Here is a 24,972-nt window from a genome sequence, read left to right as displayed (position 1 = left end):
TAAGATATAAGTTCGCACCTGAAATTCTCCACGTCACCATCTCCTGATGTCAGTTGGTGGGTGGCTGCAGGTGCTGATCACAGGGACACGAGAATGAAAATCGATGGAGACACTCTTGCGCGTTTCCCAATTGCCAACTGAGCACCTCATTGACACTTCTGCAGTTTAATACCATTTTGTGGACCACATGATGGAATAATTCTGTAGTATTTACCTTCCAGACATCTTTGTTTTCAATCATTGTGATACACAGTTAATTTTAACAGCCATTTTGGTTTTTATTTTATTGAAATAATAACCTGTTAAAGATGATTGAGAGCAAGTAATAAGCTGTAACTGCTGTATGATCTAAACATCTCCATTAATTCAGCTCCACAACTGCAGTATGAAGTAGTTGATTAAATATCAAGGCTTTAAAAGTTAGTGTATAACAAATGCTACAGGAGGTTTAGAATTCTTTGTCCTTTTAAGTTGTGAGCCAGACAATGTTGTCTGTCTTTTATTTTACATTTTCAGTCTCAGACAGTTCCCAAACAAGTCTTCAATTGTGCAGACATGTAGTCTTTGTCTGTGAATTGTGTTTTTTTCCCCCTTACCCAACCACTAACTAACTGATGTGCAAGGGTTCATGATTGATAACTGACATCCCTCCCTAATGACTCCAGAGATATTTTTGAGATGGCTGGTTTACTGAAAATGTAAAAATCCATGTGCACTTGGATTTTTTTTTCAATATATTTCACCTATCTTTGACTTGCATGCTATAATTAGAAAATTAAAATCTTCAACAACTGTAGCAGTGTTTCAATGCCAACGTCAGAGAGATTTGGCAAGTGCACACTTATCTTACATCTGTGGAGTAACTGAGCAACCTTGAGTTATTTAAGATTGAAATGTTGGAAGTTTTGGCAATCTCATGATATCTCCCAAATCCCATGATCGTAAGCTTTATAAAGAAGGCACTTGCGGTTTTAGCACAATGAGTGCACAAGGATAGCCTTCACGGTTTTTGTGAAATATTAGCATCTAGTTACAAATTTCAGTTCTACCTTCAATATTCTTGCAGGTTAATTTGGTGTGTCTCTCCTGTAACTGAGCCCATGTTCCACAGGCTTCCTTTGGGTACACAATATCCAAATATACCATAGGGTATTCCAGAAGAGTGCAACATCGGGATCCATTTGTATTATGATTTGAATATTGTCCTGCACATCGGAGGTGCAATGATACAACATTCACAGAGTAACTCTGAAGAGTATGAGAAAAATGAACCTTTATTTTAAAAAAAACAATGGTCCAAAATGCCTGCTGAAGCAAAGGGGATTAACCTTTTGTATGTTCAAACAGTCTGACAAAGACAAAGGACAGATCATCAAAGCCAAAAGGTGATAATGAAACCATCTCACAGCTATCATTCCAGAACTGAATGTCGCCTTCTAAAACAAGAGGTGTGAAGTAATCACATCCTGGGCCATTGTGCAATCACCATGGGTAAGAAACCAGAATGTCTCCTAACAGGAGGTGAGAAATGACCATTTTACTTTTTAAAAAAAAAAGACAGCCAGAAAGAGAGAGACCTACCCAGAAGGTGAAGCTAATGGTAACTGCTGGCATTCCAGAAAGCATATGCCCTGCTGGAAAAAAACTGACATCTACATCACACAGCAGAGAGAGAGCTAGAAGTGGCCCACCATCTTCAACAGAACCTTCAATCAAAAGAGAAATCTAAATCATCACAGGTCTGCAACCCTCTATACTCAAGTCTCAAGAGAATTCAACAGGTTTATCGTAACCCTTCTCCCCGCCACTAAAACCCACCTACCTCTTTACCTATTCTGTTTCTTGTCTGTGGGCAAGCGAATGCGTGATTGAGTGTAGTTACAACAGTTTCGGGATGAGGTGTATTGATCAATAAACAATTGACTTACTGTTTTTCAAAACCTACAAGAAAACCTGTCGCTGTCTGTTGATTGGAAAAATAAAACACAAAGGGGCCAAACTCTTAATACAAATAGACTTGCTGCGGTATAGTGGGGAGTTGAACAGTGGGAACCATCCATATCACACCACGTGGCCGTAACAATATCATGATCTTCGCATATATGTGGCCCCCTAATTTCTTGAAAGGTGGGTTGACTAACACTTTAGTGAGGTGAGACCACATACAGTTCATTGACCTGCTTTGTTTTGATCTCAGTAAGTGTACAAACATGGTAACAGTTATAGCAAATCTCACCATACTTTAAATTAACTTCAGTTCCTCCTTGCGATCAAAAAAAAAAGTACACCACACTGCACTGATTTGCTCTTGAGTAACTGATCTGAGCCTTACCTGCCTTCCTCAAGTGACCTTACTAACAGTGAACAGGTGTTGATACAAAGTTCAGTGGGAAAGTAAGCTGCGAGGAGGACACAAAAAGGCTGCAAAAGAATTTAGACATGTTAAGTGACTGGGAACGAACATGGTAGATGGAATATAATGTGGAAAAATGTGAAATTATCCACTTTTGTTGAAAAAATAAAAACAGAATATTTTCTAAATAGAGAGAGACTGTTAAATGCAGGTACAGCAAGCAGTTAGGAACGTAAGTGGTGTGTTGTAGAGCCTGGCTACCCGACTAGACCAGACTACGTGTCGGGGTCGGGTCTATATTCCAAATCCAGGATTCGGGCTTGGGTCGGGTCGGGCTGGACAGTGCTGCCTCGGGAACTCCCGGGATCAGACTCATCCATGATTCCTCACAACTCCATCTGCAGGAATAGCCTGCTGCTGGAATGGATGAACAGGATCAAAAGTATTACCAATTGGACAAGGTAGAGCACAATAACCATGTTTGATATCATTACATTTATTGCGATATTTGGATTGGGTCGTGCGCGAAAAAATATTAAAGGACTCTGGCCTGGGTCAGGTTCGGTTTGGCTGTGGGTCAGGCCCGGGTCAGGTTTCAATTTTGTACCCAAGCAGGTCTTTAGTGTGTTGGCCTTTATCACAAAGGGATTGGAGTAAAAGAATAAAGAAATCTTACTACAATTGTATAGGGTCTTGGTGAGACCACACCTGGAGTACAGTTTTGGTTCCTTTCCTAAGGAAGGGCACACTTGCCTTCGAGGGAGTGCAACGAACATTCACCAAACTGATTCTTGGGATGAGGGTATTGTCTTATGAGGAGATTTTGGGCAGATCAGGCCTATATTCCCTAGGGTTTAGAAAAATGAGAGGTGATCTCATTGATACATATAAAATGCTTAAGTGGCTTGACAGGGTAAATGCTGATTGATTTCCGCCCCCCCCCCACCCCTAGCTGGGGAGTCTACAACTAGGTTTTTTTTCCCCCTGGCTGAAGAGTCTACAACTAGGGATCACAGTCTGAGAAGCAAGGGTCCGTCATTTAGGACGGACCTGATGAGAAATTTCTTCACTGAGGGTTGTGAAGCTTTGGAATTCTCTAACCCAGAAAGCTGTGGATGCTCAGTCGTTGAGTATATTCAGGATAGAGTTTGACAGAGTGTGGATACTCAGGGAATTGAGGGATCTGGGGAAAGTGGAGTTGAGGTAGGTCAGCTGTGATCTTATTGAATAGTGGAACAGGGTCGAGGGACTGAATGGTCGACTCCTGCTCTTAATTTGTATGGTCACATGTAACAGTTACCAGTTCTATTCCATGAAGGTGAACCAATTGATTTTTTTAAAACAACGATTCGGAAACTTCCAATCTCACTTCTCTGGTGCGAGTCCACAAATTATTGAATTCAGTTTCACATGGTAGGCATTGAGCACTCAGCCTCAGGGTTGCCAGTGCAGTGCCATAACTATTGGACTAACATGCCCTGATGCGTCAACAACTTTTACATTTGTCTTGCTTTGATGGACTTACCAGTTTTAATTGTCTTATTAACTTGTCAGTTCTAAGTTTAACATACCAATTGTCTACCTCGTCTGTGAAGGTGACAGAGGATTCTAAACACTCAAGAATGAACCCATAAAATGTTTAAATTTGAGTTTATATTCCTCTGGGTAGATTAGCAATAGTCCCTCATTAGGACAATCAGACATTGTTTAACAAAATGTTAATATATAAAGGTCAAAATAAATGAGAGAAATATGAAAAGATGTAATTTATCTTTTATTTTATTCATTTGTAGGATGTGGGCGTTGCTAGCTAGACCAGCATTTATTGCCCATCCCTAATTGCCCTTAAACTGGCGAGGCCATTTCAGAGTGCAGTTAAGAGTCAGCCACATTGCTGTGGGTCTGGAGTCACATGTAGGCCAGACCAGATAAGGACAGAAGATTTTCTTCCCTAAAGGACATTAGTGAACTAGATGGTTTTTTACAACAGTCAACAATGGTTGATTAGACTAACTTTTTAATTCCCAGATTAATTTAATTCAAATTTCACCATCTGCCATGGTGGAATTCGGACCCATGTCCCCAGAGCAGTAGCCTGGGTCTCTGGGTTACTAGTCCAATGACATTACCACCACGCCACTGCCTCCCCCAAATCAATGATGTTACGAAAGCACTTCCATTTTTTGTTAAATTTTTTGAGGACTCTTATTTAAATGGTGGAAATGGATTTGATTTTGGAAGGATTTCATAGATGCTGGACTTTGTTTTGTTGTTGACAGTCCACTGAAAGGACACTGAGATGTTGTGTTTGCAAACAACCTTTACTGGATGTCACATGCCCTATGATAAATAAACAACAGAAACCTTGGTGACCTGGGGAAGATGTTTACAGAGAAGTGACATGTCAAGATTTGTGAGGGTCAGGAGGTTCTGACTTGCTGTTTGGGTTTTGTGTCTGAAATATTGGGCTGAAATTTATGTTGCCACCACAGAGATCGGTCATGGCCATAAACAATGGGCTACACTTCATGGAGCCGCCACAATATTCAGCAAGGCGGCTCATTTAAATGGCCGGGGCGGATGACGTGGAGGGGGCAGGCAGTCAGTCCCTGGCAATGGTGTCAGGTGCCACTCCGCAGACACTGACACCATTTTTAAAGGGCTTCGAGCCTTTCCATTTGATTTAAACGTTTAAAGATACAGAGCTGGATTTTTACAGCTCACTTCAAAATGTACGTGGCGCACGCGCGAGACGTGCACTGCAGAACCACCACGATATTTCACACGGTGGCTCATTTAACATGGACGGGACGGATGTCCGCCCCGATGATGCCTGCAATGGCATCCGGCGCCACCGTGCAGGCGCCGCTGCCATTTTTAAAGGACTTCAGGCCCTTCAGTTTCATTTCCATGTTTAAAGGCACAGGTTTGTTTAAAAATTGAAATAAAAATTTGTTCACACCTGCAAACTCCTCCCCCCCAATGAATAAGCAGTTAATTATTTTTCATCCCGCCCACCCAAAAAAGTAAATCCCTGATCCCAATCTTTCCGTACTTTGACCTTCAACCCATTCCCACCATCCTCTCTACCAATAGTCTTCGTTTTTGCCGCTCCTCCCCCCTCCCTCGCGCTGTAAACTTAACTCTCCCCTCCATACCAGTCTTCCACCTCGGATCTCCGAATAAAGATCCGAAGGCGCGGCACCTCCGGCCATTGGCCGGAATATCGGCATGGGGCGGCCGTCGTGGAAAGGTAAGTCGTTATACCTTTATTAACATTTATTTAAATATATTAATGTGGTTTTTTTCACCAAGCGGCGGGGGCTCCGCCCCAAGGCGTTGCCGCCACCAGTAAAATGGGGCGGGGCCACCCCGGCATCAAGGCCTGTGGTAGTTCCCTCCCAGAAGTATTTTCTGGGCCCATCTGCCATGACCCCCGACGTCGGGGCGGGGCTGGTAAAATTCAGCCCACAGTATTCATTAAAAGTGAAGTAAATTTATCCTGACCCTCTCCCACCTTTCTCCACCCCCTCCCCCCGCTCCAATAACCAAGGAAATAAAAACCTGCCCTCTTCACACCCTCCCCTCTTCACACCCTCCCCCCGCCAAAACACTTGCCTTGTGCTCCCAACCTTCTGCCCCCAAAATTCATCAACAAACTTTATCACTTCCCACCATCCCCTAGTGCAAACAAATGAGTTTGAGGCTGCTTATCTTACCTCCCTCCCCCGCACAGGAAAACTTACCTGCTCCCCCTCCCCACCAGTGTTCCACTTCGGATCTCCAAACGGAGATCCAAAGGCGCATGAGTGCTGGCCACCAGCAACAGAACAGACGGCAGGAGGGGGTAAGTGATTGATTCCTTCATTTACAGTTTTTAAAAATATGTAAATTTTGTTTTCGCTGCTGCCAGCAATCTCGGGCCGGTCCTTCCTGACATCGAGGCCCATGGCGGGCCACTGCCGGTGGCATTTTCCGCACCCCCCACCCCCCCCCCCCCCCGGCTCCCTCCCCACGACCCCTGACGTTGGAGGGGCTGAAAAATCCAGCCCATTGTTTTGGTTCAGTTGGGGTGTGGACAGTGTTTTGAAAAGCAGTTGAAGATCAACCTGTCAAGAAGCCCCAGCTCATCCTTCCTGCACCTCTCTAAGAGACCCTGCAAGGTCCTGTGTGCCAGCTCCTCTGTCCCCATGTCTTTTTAAAAAACCCTGCATATTCAGTGTGATAACTGAAACCCCTGATGCTGCATTTCTCCTGAGAAGCTGGATAAACCTGCCAGGTTAATTTTCGACGCCGCCTGAAGAGAACTGCTCCAGAAAAGATCCCAGTGACTTGTCTACATGTACTCAAACGTCAGATCAAAAGGGACAACTGACATCTTTCCTTATCTTTTTTTTCTCCAAGAATTAGCAAATATTTGGCCAAAGTATTCGGTTTTTTTTGTAACAGATCTCTGCAGGGAGAATTTCTTTATTTTTTTCCTGTGTGTGTGAGTTTGTATGTGGGGGATTTAAAAAAGGAACTTTCATGTTTCAATCTGTTTGTTAATGCTTTGCTTCGTTACTGGATAAATCTAGTTTTATTCTAAACTGATAATTGTGTTGTTTAGTAAAGAAACCTGATTGGTGTATTTTGTTCTGGGATAAAGATGGAGTATATGATTGACCGCATTGGTAACTGGGTAAATATTTAAATATATGTTGTGACCTGTGGAGAAGTGGAACTAGAAAAGACAGTGCACTCCTCCCACTTCGGTCGTAACAATGACAAATGGTACAGAAATCTGTAGTTAAGACTGCTGTTGGTGTATTTTCCACAGCAAAAGTTTAAGTAGAGTTACTAATTCCATAAGATTCCTTTTTGAATATTACCTTTTAAATTATTTTGCACAGGCCGCGACAGGTAATGTTTTACACAATTGAAATTGGTTACCTAGCTATCTTTTTGTAGGCTTTTTGTCTGGTTTGCTATTAATCAAATATCAACTCAAAATACCGAAAGGATAAAAGCGGGTTTAATTGATTGAAATCTTGGGCTGGTGCTTTAGTTCAATTAGTGATCACATTTCACAGCGTTGGCAGTATTATTTTAAATTATTAGATGAATATTTGCACCCACTCTAAGTAAAGCCTGATTGCATTTTGGGGAGGTTGGGTTGGTGGGGAGTGGAGGCACAATATGGGCGGCGCAGTGGTTAGCACCGCAGCCTCACAGCTCCAAGGACCCGGGTTCGATTCTGGGTACTGCCTGTGCGGAGTTTGCAAGTTCTCCCTGTGTTTGCGTGGGTTTTCGCTGGGTGCTCCGGTTTCCTCCCACAGCCAAAGACTCGCAGGTGATAGGTAAATTGGCGGCTGTAAATTGCCCCTAGTGTAGGTAGGTGATAGGGAATATGGGATTACTGTAGGATTAGTATAAAAAATGGGTGGTTGTTGGTTGGCACAGACTCGGTGGGCCGAAGGGCCTGTTTCAGTGCTGTATCTCTAAATAAATAAAAATAAAATAATAGAATTTATATATCTGCTATTTATACATGTGCCTTATTAGTAATATGTTTCTTAACCTCCTTCAAAATGTCTCTCATATGACAGGGTCGTTGCACAAGAGAAAACTGCAAATATCTTCATCCACCAATGCATTTAAAAACGCAGTTGGAAATTAATGGACGCAACAATCTCATACAACAGAAAACAACTGCCGCTATGCTAGCACAGCAGATGCAGTTTATGATGCCAGGTGCCCAAATTCAGCCAGTTGTAAGTATATATTTTAAAATTTTGTTTAGTTCCTTGTCTTCACAGGCACAGCTGGGAGAAGGCAAAGTGGCTTCCCACAGGTGGTAGGGTTAAAATGGAAAGAGAATTATCCCATACACCTTGTCCTCAGTGCAGTATTGGTGCAGGTCTAGAAGCAGCTTCTCCTCCCACTCAGTCAATGGAGGGAGGGCACTAAGGAAGGGGGAAAATGGTTTATTTCCTTCCAAACCTTGAAAATAAGTTTATGATTATGTTCAATTTGTATTCACATTGTGTGTATCTGAGCAATGCATGAACCCTTCTATTGCTTTTTGCCACATTCAGAGACTGCAAAAGTTGACCTTCATTCTCTGTGGATCCTCTTACCATCAGTTTATTATATGCGCTTTTTTGTTTTTGGAATCTATATTTTTCAACATAAGATGTAGAAGCAAGTTAACTTAGGTCTGTCCAGAATGGGTAATACTACCCACACATTTCTCCCATTCTCCAAGCTCTATGGTTTGATCTTGGAGATGTCCTTCTGTATTTTCTATTAAATTTTTTTATGTTGAAAAGACAATGTGATCATTGCTTAGTTTATATTTTTGTGAACAGCTTTTGTAAAGTTCTTATGTTTCTTTTCTCAATTGGTAAAGTCCACAGTCGAAATAACAAAATCTGTTTTCCCTTTGGGAATGAAATTTCTCAAAGGCCAAACAATTTTCTAGAATAAATACTGATTCTCCTTAGTTTGGTCGGGGAAAGTGTAATACTTTTCTGTGCTACTTTGTCTTTTTAACTTTTTTTGAAGACATATTTGTGTTTTTCTCCACAGGCCACATTTCCAATGAATCCTGGCACAGGAGTAAATCATCATGCTTTTAGTTTTAGTCCTTTTCTGGCACCAATGCCTCACAGTGTTGGATTAGTTCCAACGGAAGTTCTCTCTAGTGCCCCTGTCCTTGTCCCTGGAAGCCCACCCATTTCAGTTGCTGGAACAGGAAACATGCAGAAGCACATGAGGACAGACCGGTTAGAGGTAAAAACATTACGTCAATTAAATTCAGCATCAGAAGTATAAATGTAGTGTGATTCTGGTGCATCTTGTTTTTTGTTCTTGTATCCATGTTCATTGATAACTGGGCTTTATAATATTCTAACACATTTTGAAAATATACAGTCAGCCAGCATCTGAAAGATATGTTAACATTTTGCATGGGCTCTCTATCAGAACTGACATGGTAAGGAGGAGAGTCCCTTTTCAGATTTATCAGAAATTGGCATTTGAGGGGAGAACAACAGGCCGAGAGTTTTGATCTGCTAAACTGTTTTCACAATGGAATAAGTGATGTATTTAGTAGCTAGGTTGTAAGATTTTTTTCAAAAGGGAGTTTAACAAATGTCATCAATTAGGCATGTGAGATAAGTTGAAAATCTAAAAGGTGAATTAGACATGGTTTCAAAATGAAAAGAAAAGCAACAAAATGATGGGAGACTTCAGGAAGGTGAAGAAAACAGGCAAGACCTAAAATTGTTGAATTTAATGTTTGAATAAGAGAACTGAGAAGTGCCCAGGCGAAGGATAAGATATTGCTTTAGATTTTGGCCAGATATTGCAGTCAGTGGCGAAGCAATGGCGCTTGCAGTTGACCTTGAAGAAAACTGCCCACAAAGATCTAGCAATCCTTGTGGCGTGGATTTCCCCTATCCCGATGTTAGTTTGCATCTGGAACCAAGTCAAAGGTTCTCCAGGCGTCCAGCAGCAGTGATGTCAACAAACAGGCTAAGCAGCCAGTCACATTGAAGTATTCTCAGACAGCAAACCAGGAAGTAAATGCACTGATTGTCCTTCACTTTTAATTCAATTTTATAGAGAGCAGAATTAGTAATCAGGACATATACAGAATTAAGTTAGAAACTGAAATATCATAAATTGTATTTCAAACAAAGTTAAATTTTCTCTATCATATTGGAGAAATTTGACATTCCACAAATATAGAATTAGTTTTCCAGGGCCAAAGAGGTTTTCAACAGTAATTATGAACTTAGTATGACATCAAAAAACCATTAAATGCCTCATTCAACAAGTTGTAACTTTAAGGGTTTTTACAGCAAGACTAATGGTGTAAAAGGGCAAGTTCTCACCAGTTCAGTGATTTCTATTTGCAGTCTGTGGGTACTTCAACAGCGCACCCTATGGAGAAGCATAGAAACACTGACAGGAGCTTCTGGCGTTTTGCATTTAACTGTGCATGTGTGAACTACAGAAGTTACTGTCAATTTCAGAGGACGAATGACAGTGAATATTGACAGTTTCACCATCATTACTACCACAAAATCCAGGCCATTCAGAACTTGATTGGAGTAGTTCAGGAGATCAAGGATGGAAGTTGAAATGACCAGGTGTGTGTAGGTTAGATGGAACACAGTCTCGACCTGCATTTGGTCTCCCCAGAATGCTTCAAAAGATCAGGAGTTACTGATAAAATTTTTAAAATCCAATACTGCAATAATTAATGTAAAGTGACACATGACTGTTATTCCAGTTTATTTCTGAGAATTATGACTTTATGGACTCAAGTACTTAGAGGAGACTGCATCATGCACTAGACTGGAGAAGGTACATGTAAAATGCTGACTTGTATGAAGAGGATATTTGGATTGGAAGTTGGTTGAAGAGCAGAATAGTGATCAATGGATATTTTTTGGACTGGAGGATGTAAACAGTCGTGTCTCCAGGGGTCAGTGTCTGGACCATTGTTCTTCAGTATAAATAAGTGACCTGGATTAGGTATAATAAACATTTGCAGGCAGCGCACAAATAGGAAGTATGGTTAACTGTGAAGAGGACGGTGAGTGACTACAGGAGGATCATAGGAAATAGGAGCAGGAGTAGGCCATTTGGCCCTTCGAGCATGTTCTGCCATTCAAACAGATCATGGCTGATCATCTGCCTCTACGCCATTTTTCCCACTATCCCCATATCCCTTGATGTCATTAGTATTCAGAAAACTGTCGATTTCGGTCTTGAACATGTTCAACGTTTGAGCTTCCACAGCCCTCTGGGGTAGAGATTTCCACAAATTCATCACCCTCTGAGTAAAGAAATTCCTCCTTATCACAGTCTTAAATGGCCTGCCCCTTATTCTGAGACTATCACCTTGTTCTAGACTCACCAGCCAGAGGAAACATCCTATCCACTTGTACCCTGTCACACCCTGTAAGAATTTTGTAAATTTTAATGAGATCACCTTTCATGCTTTGAAACTCTAGAGAATACAGGCCAGTTTCTTCAATCTCTCCTCATAAGACAATCCCACCATCCCAGGGATTGGACTGGTAAACATCTGTTGCACTCCCTCTATCAAGTATATCCTTCCTTAGATAAGGAGACCAAAACTGTACACAATGCTCCAGATCTGGTCTCACCAATGCTTTATACAGTTCAAGAAATACATCTTTACTCCTGTACTCAAATCCCCTTGCAATGAAGGCCAGCATACCATTTGCCTTCTTAATTGCTCGCTGCACCTGCATGCTAGCTTTTAGTGACTCATGAACAAGGACACCCAGGTCTCTGTGGACATCAACACTTCCCAACCTGTCACCATTTAAGAAATACTCTGCCTTTTTAATTTTTCTACCAAAGTGGATCACTTCACACTTCTTCACATTATATTCCATCTGCCATGTTCTTGCCCATTCACTAAGCCTGTCCAAAACACCTTGAAGCCTCATTCACAGATTGGCAAATTGGACAAAAGCAAAATGCTGCAGATGTTGGATATCTGAAATAAAAACAGAAAATGTCAGAAATCCTCAGCTGGTCTGACAGCATCTGTGGAGAGAAAAACAGAGTTAACGTTTTGGGTTGATGACATTTCATCAAAACTGGGACAGAGTTGGATAGGTGGCTATCAGATGCAGGTTATTGCAGAGAAATGAGATGAGAAGTTTTTGGAGGAAGAGTGAGGTGGAAAATATGCCAAATTGTAAAATATTCAAAGGAGTAGAGAAGCAGAGAGACTTGGAGTTCAGATAGACAGAGCTTTAAAAGTTGGAGGACAAGGGACAAGTTGTTAAAGCTGTATTTTTTTTTTGAAAAGGATCGTGAGCTTTTTAAATAGGAGCATAAGAGTACAAAAGCGCAGTGGTATTTTAAAATCTACGCAAATTTACGCTGCAGTTAGACTAATACGTGCAGTTGTGGCTGGCCTACTTTATAGAGGATTTCAAAGTGATGGGCAGGATGCGGAAGTGATTTACTAGCATGTCAGGGATGAGAGATTAAAGAAACTACATATCGTTTCAGTAGAACAAAGATGGTTAAGAGAAAACCTAATCGAGCTGTTCAAAATTATGATTGGATTTGATGGGTAAATTCAAAAAAATTATTTCCATTGTCAGTAAATTAATAACTAGAATCATAGAAACATAGAAATTTACAGCACAGAAGGAGGCCATTCGGCCCAGCGTGTCTGCCCTGGCCAACAAGTAGCCATCCAGCCTAATCCCACTTTCCAGCTCTTGGTCCGTAGCCTTGTAAGTTACGGCACTTCAGGTGTATTTCGAAGTACTTTTTAAGTGTTATGAGGGTTTCTGCCTTTACCACCTTTCAGGTAGTGAGTTCCAGATCCCTACCATCTTCTGGTGAAAAAGCTTTTCCCCTTGAATCCCCTCTAAACCTCCTACCTCTTACCTTAAATTTATGCCTCCTGGTTATGGACCCCTCAACCAAGGGGAATATGATCTACCTATCCAGTCTATCGAGACTCCTCATAATTTTATACACTTCAATTAGGTCTTCAAGAAAGCAACCCTAGCCTGTCCAATCTTCCCTCATAACTAAAATTCTCTAGTCCAGACAACATCCTCATAAATAAAAAGAGAATGTGCTGGAAATACTCAGCAGGTCAGGCAGCATCTGTGGAAAGAGAAGCAGAATTAACGTTTCAGGTCTGTGACCTTTCATCAGAACTAATAGTTCTGATGAAAGGTCACAGACCTGAAACATTAACTCTGCTTCTCTCTCCACAGATGCTGCCTGACCTGCTGAGTATTTCCAGCACTTACTGTTTTTATTTCAGATTTCCAGCATCTGCAGTATTTTGCTTTTAACATCCTCATAAATCTCCTTTGTGCCTTCTCTTGTGCAATCACATCTTTCCTATAACGCGATGACCAGAACGACATGCAGTACTCCAGCATAACCTCCCAGCTCTTACATTCTGTGCCTCGATCAATAAAGGCAACTATCCCATATACCTTCTTGAGCACCTTACCTACCTGTCCAGCCACCTTCAGGAATCTGTGGACAGACGCTCCAAGGTCCCGCTGTTCCTGAACACTTCTCAGTACCCTAACATCTATTGTGTATCCCTTGCCTTGTTAGTCTTGCCCAAGCACATTACCTCACACTTCTCCAGATTGAACTGCATTTGCCACTGTTCCACCTACCTGACTGGTCCATTGATATCTTCCTGCAGTCTTTATAACTTTCTTCTTTATAAACCACACTGCTAATTTTTGTATTGTCTGTAAACTTATTAATCCTACTCCCCTACATTCAAGTCCAAATCATTGATGTGTACCACAAAAGGCAAAGGAACTAGTACCACGGAACTCCACTGGTACAGCCTTCCAGTCTCAAAACCACCCTTTGTTTCTTGCCTCTGAGCCAATTTTGGATCCGACTTGCCACTTTGCCTTACATCCAAGGGCTTTTACATTTGTGACCAGTCTGCCAGAACCTTATCAAAAATCTTGTTAACATACATATATACTACATGACATGCGCTACCCTCAGTTTCCCTCCTTGTTAACTCCTCAAAAAATTCAATCGTTAGTCAGACATGACCTTCCCTTAAATCCTTGTTGACTGTCTTTGATTAATCCATGTCTTTCTAAATGAAGATTTATCCTGTTCCTCAGAATTTTTTCCAATAATTTTCCCACCACCAAGCTTAGGCTGACTGGCCTGTAATTACTCGATCTATCTCTTTCTCCATCTTTAAACAATGGTGCAACATTGGCTGTCCTCCAGTCCTCTGGCACCACACCTGTAGCCAGAGAAGGCTGGAAAATGATGGTCAGAGCCTCTGCTATTTCTTCTGTTGCTTCTCTTAACAGTCTAGGATACATTTCATATGGGCCTGGGGATTTATCCACTTTCAAAGATGTTAAACCCTTTAATACTTCCTCTCTTACTATGTTAATTTTGTCTAATATTTCACATTCCCCCTTGATTGCAATGTCTGTATTGTCCCTCTCTTTTGTGAAAACAGATGCAAAGTATTCATTAAGAACCATACCGGTCGGTCCTCCGCCTCCACACACAGGTTACCCTTAGTGTCCCTAATAGGCCCTACTTTTCTTTAGTTATGCTCTTTCTCATTATGTTGTCACAAAAAAATCTTTAGGTTTTCCTTGAGTTACTTGTCAATATTTTTTATGCCATACGAACAAACATATGAATTAGGAGCAGGAGTAGGCCACTCGGCCCTTCGAGCCTGCTCCCCCATTCAATAAGTTCATGGCTAAACTGATTGCTCCACATTTCCTACCCCCAATAACCTTCCACCCCCTTGCTTATCAAGACTCTGCTTCCACTGCCTTTTGAAGAAGAGCATTCCAAAGACTCACGACTCTCTGAGAGAAAACATTTCTCCTCATCTCTATCTTAAATGGGCGACCCTTATTTTTAAATAGTGACCCCTAGTTTGAGATTCTCCCACAAGAGGAAACATCCTTTCCACATCCACCCTGTCAAGACCCCTCAGGATCTTATATGTTTCAATCAAGTCGCCGCTTACTCTCCTAAATTCCAGTGGGTATAAGCCTAGCCTATCCAGTCTTTCCTCATAAGACAGCCCGCCCATTCCAGGTATTAGTCTAGTAAACCTTCTCTGTAGTGCCTCCAACGCATTTACATCCTTCCTTAAATAAGGAGACCAGTACACAGTACTCCAGATGTGGTCTCACCAATGCCCTGTATAGCTGAAGCATAACCTCCCCACTTTTGTATTCAATTCCCCTCGTGAGAAACGAAAACATTCAATTAGCTTTCCTTATTACGTGCTGTACCTGCATACTAACCTTTTGCGATTCATGCGCTAGGACACCCTGCATCTCAGAGCTCTGCGATCTCTCACCATTTAGATAATATGGTTTTTTTATTCTTCCTGCCAGTGGACAATTTCACACTTTCCCACATTATACTCCATTTGCCAGGTCTTTGCCCACTCACTTAACCTATCTATATCCCTTTGTAGCCTCCTTATGTCCTCTTCACAAGTTACTTTCCTATCTATCTTTGGGTCATCAGCAAATTTAGCAACCATACCTTTGGTCCCTTCATCTAAGTCATTTATATAAATTGTAAAAAGTTGAGGCCCCAGCACAGATCCCTGTGGCATTCCACTCGTTACATCTTGCTAACCAGAAAATGACCCATTTATGCCTAGTCTCTGTTACATTTTAGCTAACCAATCTTCTATCCATACCAATATGTTACCCCCTGCACCGTGAGCTTTTATTTTCTGCAATAACCTTTGATGTGGCACCTTATCAGATGCCTTCTGGAAATCTAAGTACAATACATCCACCAGTTCCCCTTTATCCACAGTATATGTAACTCCCTCAAAGGACTCCAATAAATTGGTTAAACATGATTTCCCTTTCACAAAATCATGTTGACTGTGCCTGATTACCTTGAATTTTTCTAAATGCCCTGCTATAACGTTTTTAATAATAGCTTCTAACATTTTCCCTAAGCTAACTGGCCTGTAGTTTCCTGCTTTCTGTCTCCCTCCCTTTTTAAATAAAGGGATTACATTCACTATTTTCTAATCTAACGGAACTTTCCCCGAATCTAGGGAATTTTGGAAAATTAAAACTAACTATCTCACTAGCCACTTCTTTTAACACCCTAGAATGAAGTCCATCAGGACCCGGGGACTTGTCGGCCCTTAGCTTCAACAATTTATTCAGTACCACTTCCCTGGTGATTGTAATTTCCTTGAGTTCCTCCCTCCCTTCCATTTCCTGACTTACAGCTAATACTGGGATGTTACTTGTATCCTCAATAGTGAAGACCAATGCAAAATATCTGTTCAATTCATCGGCCATCTCCTTATTATCAATTATTAATTCCCCAGACTCACTTTGTTTTCCTAATTTTATTTTTAATTTCACCCCTACACTTTTTCTATTCCTAGGCTGTCTGCAGTATTGATTCTTTGGTATTTGGCATAAGCTTCCCTTTTTTTCTTTATCTTCTCCTTTAAGCCCCTTGACATCCAGGGAGCTCTGGATTTGTTAGACTCATCCTTTTTCTTTAAGGAAACATATTTACTCTGGACCCTCACTATCTCTTCTGTGAATGCCTCCCACTGATCTGGCACTGATTTAACTCCAAGTAGCTTGTTTCCAGTCCACTTTAGCTAAATCACATCTCAGCTTAGTAAAATTACTTTTTCTCTACTTGAGAACTTTTATTCATGGTCTGTCATTGTCCTTTTCCATAACTGTCCTAAATTTAACTGAATTATGATCACTTCCACCAAAATGCTCCCCAACCAATATCCCTTCCACCTGCCCAGCTTCATTCCCTAAAACTAAGTCCAGAACCACTCCCTCTCTTGTTGGGCTTGCTATGTACTGGCTAAAAAAGTTCTCAACGCATTTTAAGAATTCTGCTCCCTTTGTGCTTTTCACACTAATTCTAAACCCAGTTAATATTAAGGTAGTTGAAATCCCCCACTATTACTGCCCTATTGTTTTTGCAGTTCTCCAGGAGATTTGCTGACATATTTGCTCTTCCGTCTCCCTCTGACTGTTTGGGAGTGCACTATACCCAGTCATATGATTGCCCCTTTTTTGTTCTTCAGTTCAACCCATATGGCCTCATTTAATGATCCTTCTACCATATCATCCCTCTTCACAGCTATAATTGTATCTTTAATCAATATTGTGACCCCACCCCACCCCCACCTCCTTTTTTAGCTCCTCTCTATCTCGTCTGAAATCCTGTAACCAGGAATGTTGAGCTGCCATTCCTGCCCTTCTTTCAGCTATGTCTCAGTAATAGCTATAATATACTTCCATATCAAACTGTGCTTTCAGCACATCCGCCTTATTCCCTAGACTTCTTGCATTGAAGTGTATACCATATAGCACTGCCAAACTCTCTTGTCTATTTTCTAGCCTTTGTTTCCTGTGCCTTCCGAACACACTTACTAATTTTCTGCCTTCCATTTCCAACTTTTCTTCTCTCACTTCTGAATCTGCTCTCAGGTTCCCAAATCCCTGCCAAGCTAGTTTAAACCCTCCCCAACAGCAGTAGCAAAACCCCCTGCGAGGATCTTGGTCCCAGTCCTGTTGAGGGCATAAGATAAAAGAATGAAGGGAGCAGGTAAGAGAATTTTTTTTCTACACAGAGAGTCATTAGGATGTGGAAAGTTCTACAAGACACAGTGGTGGAAGCTTAATTCATAACTTTTCAAAAGGAATTGGATAGATATTTGAAAATAAAACATTTTAAAGCATATTTGGAAAGGGTAAGAGAATGGGGCTAAGTGGGTTCCTATTTCAGAGAGGAGCAGGTACGATTGACCAAATGGCAGCTGTCTCTGCTCAGGTATCAGGGATGTTGAAGGCCCAGTGGTACCTCACAGAGCTCTTGCTTAATGTTGGAACAGTAGATCTCAGCAGGCATTTTGATCATGGGGGTGGTGAGTGCATTGTTGTCAAACCTAATTCTGTCCTCTCCAAACAAACACAAATGTGTACTAATTCATGGAGATCGAGAGTGGGAATTCTGATTGATTATTATTTTTTAGGTTCCAGGAATGCTCATTGCCAGTCCCAGCTGAGATCAGCAATCTTTGGCACAGGCCAAGAAACAAATCTGAAGCCTCCCTGGCCTTTGTGGCTCAGCATTATACTATGTGATAAATTTATTTACTGAACCATTGGGAGCTTAGAAACCTGTATTTAATCGAATGTGATTTGATTTCACATTTCCAGATCTTAAAACGAGCAAAGAAACATATTTCCGATCAAATCAATAAGCAGTTAACTTGGCAAACAATTTCTTAGCTTCTATACACTATGGACAGAAAATTAGTTTAAATATCTTACATCTGTCTTTGCCATGCTTTTAAAACTCTTTCTGGAATTCTTATTAGATTTTTTTTGTTTTGTAGTAAAGCCTTCTGATTTGGTGAAATAAAAACAATTCAGAATTTTTTTTGGAGCACGATAAGATTATTAGAATAATAAGAGATGAAGGAATTGTATGTTGATCTTAATTCTATTTGCATCTTGTACAATTGCTCGAAACTGATAACAATCAGTATTACTTTTGAAGACAACATCCTCATGAGCCTTCTAATTTTGGCATAGTTATAGAAGGCCCCGGATTTCCTGCAATTGTTACGCTCAGCAATGTATTCTTCGAGAGGGTAATGTTCACAAAAAGTCAAAAATCTCTGGAAATACTAAATTTTGATTTTGTTCATATAGGTGAGATATCATTGCACCCTTTATCGAGGAGCGATTGTTGTTCTGGACTACACTTTAGTTTTGAGTTTTACCCTTGGCTTGTGCCTTTGGCTTAATGTTAAACAGTTTAATCAAATCTAAGTGCAATGCTGTCTCTCTTGGCAGGTGTGCAGGGAATTTCAACGCGGGAACTGCACACGGGGTGAGACTGACTGCCGTTTTGCTCACCCCGCAGACAGCACAATGGTGGACACCAACGACAACACTGTAACCGTCTGCATGGATTATATTAAAGGTCGATGCTCAAGAGAGAAGTGCAAATACTTCCACCCTCCTGCGCACTTACAGGCCAAAATAAAGGCAGCTCAGCACCAGGCCAACCAGGCTGTGGCAGTAGCTCAGGCAGCTGCTGCAGCAGCAACAGCAATGGTAAGTTATTTAATGAGATATCATGCCACAAATGAACAGCAGACTTATTGTCCAATTCTCAAAAATACTACATTGGATCATGTTTTAGATGAAAGTGACCCACTGATGTGCTGCATCTGATGCAATTATCCTAGTAGTATTTTTGTGTGTGGAAATTGTAGCAGCAGATCAAAAATATTATGGTTAATAAGCAGAGTGTTGGTGTTTGCCACTCTGAGCAGCAGCACCACTGCCACCATATTCATGATGTATATTCAAGCCTCAATAATGTCTAAGCTTGCAGTGTATAAGATAAAGTTTTGTCTTTTTATTTTGATGGGAAAGGAAGCAACTGGATGGGATGAGCAATTAATTGTCGAGTGTGGAATCTGTTGGGTAATAAATCTTACTGGTGTTAAACCAACAGTAATCAGAACAGTTCATTTGCAGTCACTTTAAGCAAGATTTGGCACAATTAACCTTGAGGCAATAATGTGGTAATTCTTTCGATCAAGGCAATATCAAATTTCTATTTCAGTAGTCAGTATTTTTCTATAGCTTTATATACCATTGTATGGCTGGATTCTGATGCCGATTTTGTTATGGAAACCAATAAAGATAGGACAGTAAATATGACATTTTTAAAAAGGTATTGATATTTGAAATGAGATACCAGCCTTGGGACTAATTTCTTTTAGTTGCACTATAATTTAGAATAATGAAGAAAAATGTTTTTTCACAATGCCTAAAGGTCCTCTTTTCTGCTTTGTTTCAGGTTTGAAGTTACACTTTCTGCTAATAAACTGTCTTTTGTTGCAGTATATATAAATTATTTTTTTCTCTGCAGCTATTGCAGCAGAGTTTATTTTCTGTTAGCAGTGGACTTTGCGTTAGAATATACTTTTGGCAGTAATGTAATCAAAGTGAGAACAAACAATGAATTTTAAAGCAATGTTACAAGATTCAGCTTACTGGAAACGCAAAACAAATGTTAGCTGACTTTTCCTGTCATTCCTTTTAAAATCCATGTAATGTAATGGAAATAATCCAGCTCTTCAGTTGGCAGTGGAAGTGACTCCTATCTGTATTGTAGCATTGAATGGTAAAATCCTCCATTTTTGACTTGAACATTAATGGTTTGAACTCTTGCAGTCTCTAGACCCATTGAACTACTGAGGGTGCTATAGAACTGCATTTAACTTGATAAAAGTACAGTAGGCAAAGTCCAAATCAATGTAGAGCACTGATATCCTGGGAATATTACTTTTTCAAAATGAGGTATTGGTTAAAATCTTCATCTAAAAGTTATGGTGCTCTACACCATTGTTTACAGAGCTTGGTCTACAGTGTTTGAATTGTGCAACTTCATTACAGTTGACTCCTGCCACCTCCCACCCATCCCGTGCCCACCTTTGCATTTGTTTTTCAAATAGTTGTCATTGGTATAACCCACATGTTTCATTTTCACTTTTTAGGGAAATAATTCTCCCTCATTAAATATGGTTTTTAAATGCCATCCTGTTGCCTGAAAGTGGTCAAATGCCAGTGCTACTTTCTGATACTGGGCCGTCTATAAATGGACAGCATTTGCTTAACTGCTAAACACTCCCAAGTACTAATTATTTATGATGTGGATTTTTGATGCAAAATGCATCATTAATATTTGCTTAACTTATATTACTGAGACCTATTAATCTAGATTATAAATTTGGAATAATGTATTACTGTGGTTTACTAATTACAAATTGATTTAAGGGGGTTAACAAATAATATTAAAATGTTTTAAAACATAGGAGAAAGCCTTGTAAAACACCTAAAGATATCAGTCATCCCATGTTTAAAATGTGAATTGACCTGTATGTTCATGCAGAAGTATTTATTAGGACAACAGTTACTATAAATTTAATCTGCTAGTACTATTGTCACCAGGGGTATAAGAATGCTGTTACTATGGAATACTGATTATTCTTTCTGTATGCTCCACACACTGTAGCCTAATTTGATATGGTTCTGGGAAAATTGCTTGCTGAATATACACACAAAAATGCCATTGTGACCTTACAGATTGGCAGTACTGAAAGTGATCTTTTATTCCCATGTTGCATAAAGCCCCAAGATCTGTCATTGTCTCAGCTTGTTTCACCCAGCAAAATCTTTGCTCTAAATATTCTGTAGTCTGTCACAAACTGTTTGGGGGATAAAGGTCTTATTGGACCGTTCTTCCTCTAGGATAGTCAAAATGAAGCATAAATAAACCATCAAGGAACATAGGGAAGTCTCCCCAGCCATAATCCCAGAAATACGTACGTCTAAATGGGTTTACTTATAGCTTCACCGCTGTGGTTGATGGTTAATGCGCTTGTGCTTTCAGGATTACACTCACCTTAATTTTGATTGGGAACTTCTGCCTTTCAATTATTCACTAACTTGTTCTGTTGAGAAAGATATGAAGAAACTGACGTGAATCTAATGGTTTACCCCACATTGGTGCATGCTGTCTAACCAGGAGGTTAGCATCTCCTGTATCTGGCTTTGATTTCATCAACTGCGCCCTGGCTGTCATCTCCAATTGAGTCAGGAAGTGTAGAACCTTGATGATCTACTTGGTCCTGTGCTCACTCTCCCTTCTTTTATCTACCAAAACTGTTTTACTTTACCTCCAAGTATCTGCTTGTCCTTGTGCCATTTCTTCTACCAATGAAACCCTAGTCCATGTCTCATCACCTCTTAATTTGACTTTTCTAATGCCTTCCTCACTGGCCTCACCACGTCAACCCCTCATAAGCTTCAACTCATTGAAGTGTTCACCTACACTTCCATCAGCCAGTACTGTTAACTGACTCCCCATGCCTCAACATGTCAAGCTCAAAATGCTTGTTCTTTGTTTTCAGATCTCTTGATGGCTTTGCCCTAACTTATCCTATTCATTTTCTCCTCTTGTATCTCCCTGCACACACCCTTTACCTCAGACTCTGGACAACAGCTTCTCACTCATTGCTTGCTCTTTTCCACTGGTGATGGCAGCTTATTCAGCCACTCTGGTGCTGTCCACTCAAGTTCTCCACCCAGTTTCTGGCCAGTTCTTTGACCCGGCCTTCACTTTTCCATCCTCGCCTATTCATTCTTCTCACCTTTCTCAATGCTCAGTATCCACCGTATCTTAATATTTCTTCTAAAGCACTCAAGACATCTTGCACATAAGGAGTACTACAGAAATGCAAGTTGTTCGTCCAGTTTTATGTAATGTTGCACATATTCAGAATGTATTTCCAACATTTGTTCACCACTGGTTTAAACCATATTTCCACTTGAGTTCACATTCTGAGTGCTTGAGTCTTGTTATCATTAGACCATCACCCATCAATGTCCAGTTTGGCTCTCACTGGTTCCCAAATAGGACAGTAATTTTCTTTTTACAATTCTGTTTTGAACCTTTTCAAATATGTGAATTTAATTTTCTTGCATTGTGCTGCTGTTACTTTTGGTGCAGCCATATTTCATTTGGCATTTTGATAGGCTGGTTCTTGAGCTTTGTTTGGGTTAAGAAATTGCCTCCTTCCCCCACCCCCCAACCTAAATTATTGTTCCTGTTCCATAGAGCAGTTTAGACACTCTTGATTGTTCCATCTGGCAGATTTGCATGCACTGTAACTCTCAACACATATTTACTAAATATTTTCCAGATTTACCTGGGACATATCTGCTTTTGGCAGAGTAGTCCCGACAGCTGGTGTTATGGCTGTTGTGCAGGTGTCTTTCCTCCACTTGTATTGCTCACTGTGTTCCTACAGTGTACGATGTGAAATGAGAACAAACGATTACCCATCTAGTAATGTTGTCTTCCCTCAATCAGAAAACTACAGCACCACCAGTCCTTATAGGCGTATAATTTTGAGACTGGAAGGTTAAATGGGTTGGTCACAATTTGCATTTAGTTAAAGTTTAGCTTGAGCTGGCAAAAGGGCTGACACAGTTATGCAAATTCTGGAGTTATTTACAGTATGAAAGTCAGAAACTTCTTGAGGCACTGCCTCTCAACAACATCATAAAAACATTTCCAGGTACATATTGAGCAAGTGGTTTCCCAGAGCCCATCAAGCTAGTGTGTGGAGGACGAAGTGAAGACTCTACCAGATGGATAATCTGTCTTTTCACAAATTATTCACCAGGGCTCAATAAAAACGCATGCAGCAAAGGAGGTTTCAACAGTGAATTGAAATTTTTATTGCAGAAAATTTATGGCATTACAGTCATCATGAAAGTGAATATTAAACTTTTCCAGCTAAATAGATAAATTAAATATATATATTTTGTGAAAGGATTAGTGGGATGCATCCAACATTCAAAGTAAGATTATTATTCACCAGAAATGTCCATTGAATACAACCTAAAGTGAAGTAGCGTCATCTGTGTTGGAAATAGCCCACCCTTCATGGGTTCTCCAGCTGGCTAAGCCAGTTCAGCTAGTGAGTAGATGAAACGCATAGACTGAGAGTGTTAAAGGATTGGATTCTGCGATCAGCAGCGAAGTAATGGTGCTCTCCGCTGACCTCTAAGAAAGATGTCCTCAAAGATGTAGCAAACTCTGTGGTGCGGACTTCCCCTTTTCTAATGTCAGTTTGAATCTGGTACCAAGTCAAGGGAATCTCCAGGTGTCCAACAGCAGTGATGTCATCCACAGGGTAAGCAGCCAATCACATTGAAGTAGTCTCACAAGACAGCCAACCTGGAATCCCTTCAATTTTAATTTTTACAGATTGGGACATACGCATGGGATTAAGGTAGAAGCTAAGCTATCATAAACCTTTAACCAAGAAATGACTTGAAAAATATGTGGAATTTCTTAACATAATGGAAAAAAGTTGGCATTCAACAAATATAATAATCTTTCAGGGCCAGTAAGGCTGTTTAGCAGTAATTATGAAGTTGGTACACCGTTAAAAACCCAGTTACACCTCATTCAGCAAGGAGTAATTTTTTTCAAGGTATTTTACAGCGAAACTAACAGCAGAAGAGTGAAAGTTCTCATCAGATCAATGATTTCTAATTGATTGCACTCTGGCGGTCAGGAGTGCATCCTCTGGAGAAACATAGAATCATAGTAGCTTCTGGATTTCCATGTTTAACTGCGCATTTGCAGACTCCAGAAGTTACTGTCAGTTTCAGAGGAGCAGTGACTGTAAATGATAGTTTACTACTGCAAAATTCAGCCCCTAGATTTAGTTCCTCGTTAAGTGCGAGTTAGCTGATCGCCGGCATGTAGCAATGGACTCAGTGCAGTTGGCCTCATTTCGCAAGGTTTAGGGAAAGAAGATTGCCAGCATCCTCATTGCTGATCACTGTTCAGTGGCTCTTGCTGGCAGTCAGCATGTGTGTACGTTGAATGAGGGGGCAAGAATGGGTTTAGCTGTGATGCCCTCTGTGTATGAATAACCTGCTTGGCCTGACCTGTGAAGAACCACTATTCAGGCAAGCCACCAGAGGGTCACCATGCCCATGGAACTGTACTCCAAGGAGTCAAAACCTTCTGGTGAGGAAAAAGGGGAAAAAGTTCGTAGCTAAAGGAAGAAGAATAATTAAGTGGAACTGCATGCCATATGTTTCACATAGATACTGGTGATAGATTGGTTAAAATTAATAATAAAAACGAAATACTTTGGATGCTGGAAATCTGAAATAAAAACAAAGTGCTGGAAATACTCGGCAGGTCTGGCAGCAGCTGTGGAAAGAGAAAGAGTTAACGTTTCAGGTCTGCTTGGCTTGGCTCCTGGTAGATCAAAGCCCTAATCGTTCGAGTGATCCAAACAAGATAAGCTGTGGGACACTTTCCTATTCTCTGTACTGTCAAACTGCACTATATTAGCTAGTTAACCATTGTAGACACTTGGGAGGTCCCTAAATCTTGGCTTTTCCAACCTGCACCTAAGCTCCCTGGACTTGGGTAAATGAGATGCACCCCCTACGGAGAGAGTG

General features: G+C 40.7%; 1 protein-coding gene across 13 annotated transcripts in view; it reads left to right on the top strand.

Annotated features, from left to right (window-relative positions):
- The window catches only part of mbnl2 (muscleblind-like splicing regulator 2), a 176,539-nt gene that overhangs the window by 117,165 nt on the left and 34,402 nt on the right, over nucleotides 1-24,972 (top strand). For all 13 annotated transcript variants that reach the window (XM_068034269.1, XM_068034268.1, XM_068034261.1 and 10 more), the window contains 3 exons: nucleotides 7,942-8,106; nucleotides 8,924-9,127; nucleotides 18,757-19,020. In XM_068034269.1, coding sequence (XP_067890370.1) covers nucleotides 7,942-8,106; nucleotides 8,924-9,127; nucleotides 18,757-19,020 — 633 coding nt within the window. The remainder of the gene's footprint in view (nucleotides 1-7,941; nucleotides 8,107-8,923; nucleotides 9,128-18,756; nucleotides 19,021-24,972) is intronic.

The sequence above is a fragment of the Heterodontus francisci genome, chromosome 6 (assembly GCF_036365525.1).
Source record: "Heterodontus francisci isolate sHetFra1 chromosome 6, sHetFra1.hap1, whole genome shotgun sequence".
NCBI classification, from domain to species: domain Eukaryota; kingdom Metazoa; phylum Chordata; class Chondrichthyes; order Heterodontiformes; family Heterodontidae; genus Heterodontus; species Heterodontus francisci.
The sequence above is the reverse complement of the archived record's forward strand: the minus strand, read 5'-3'. Positions and strand labels throughout refer to the sequence as shown.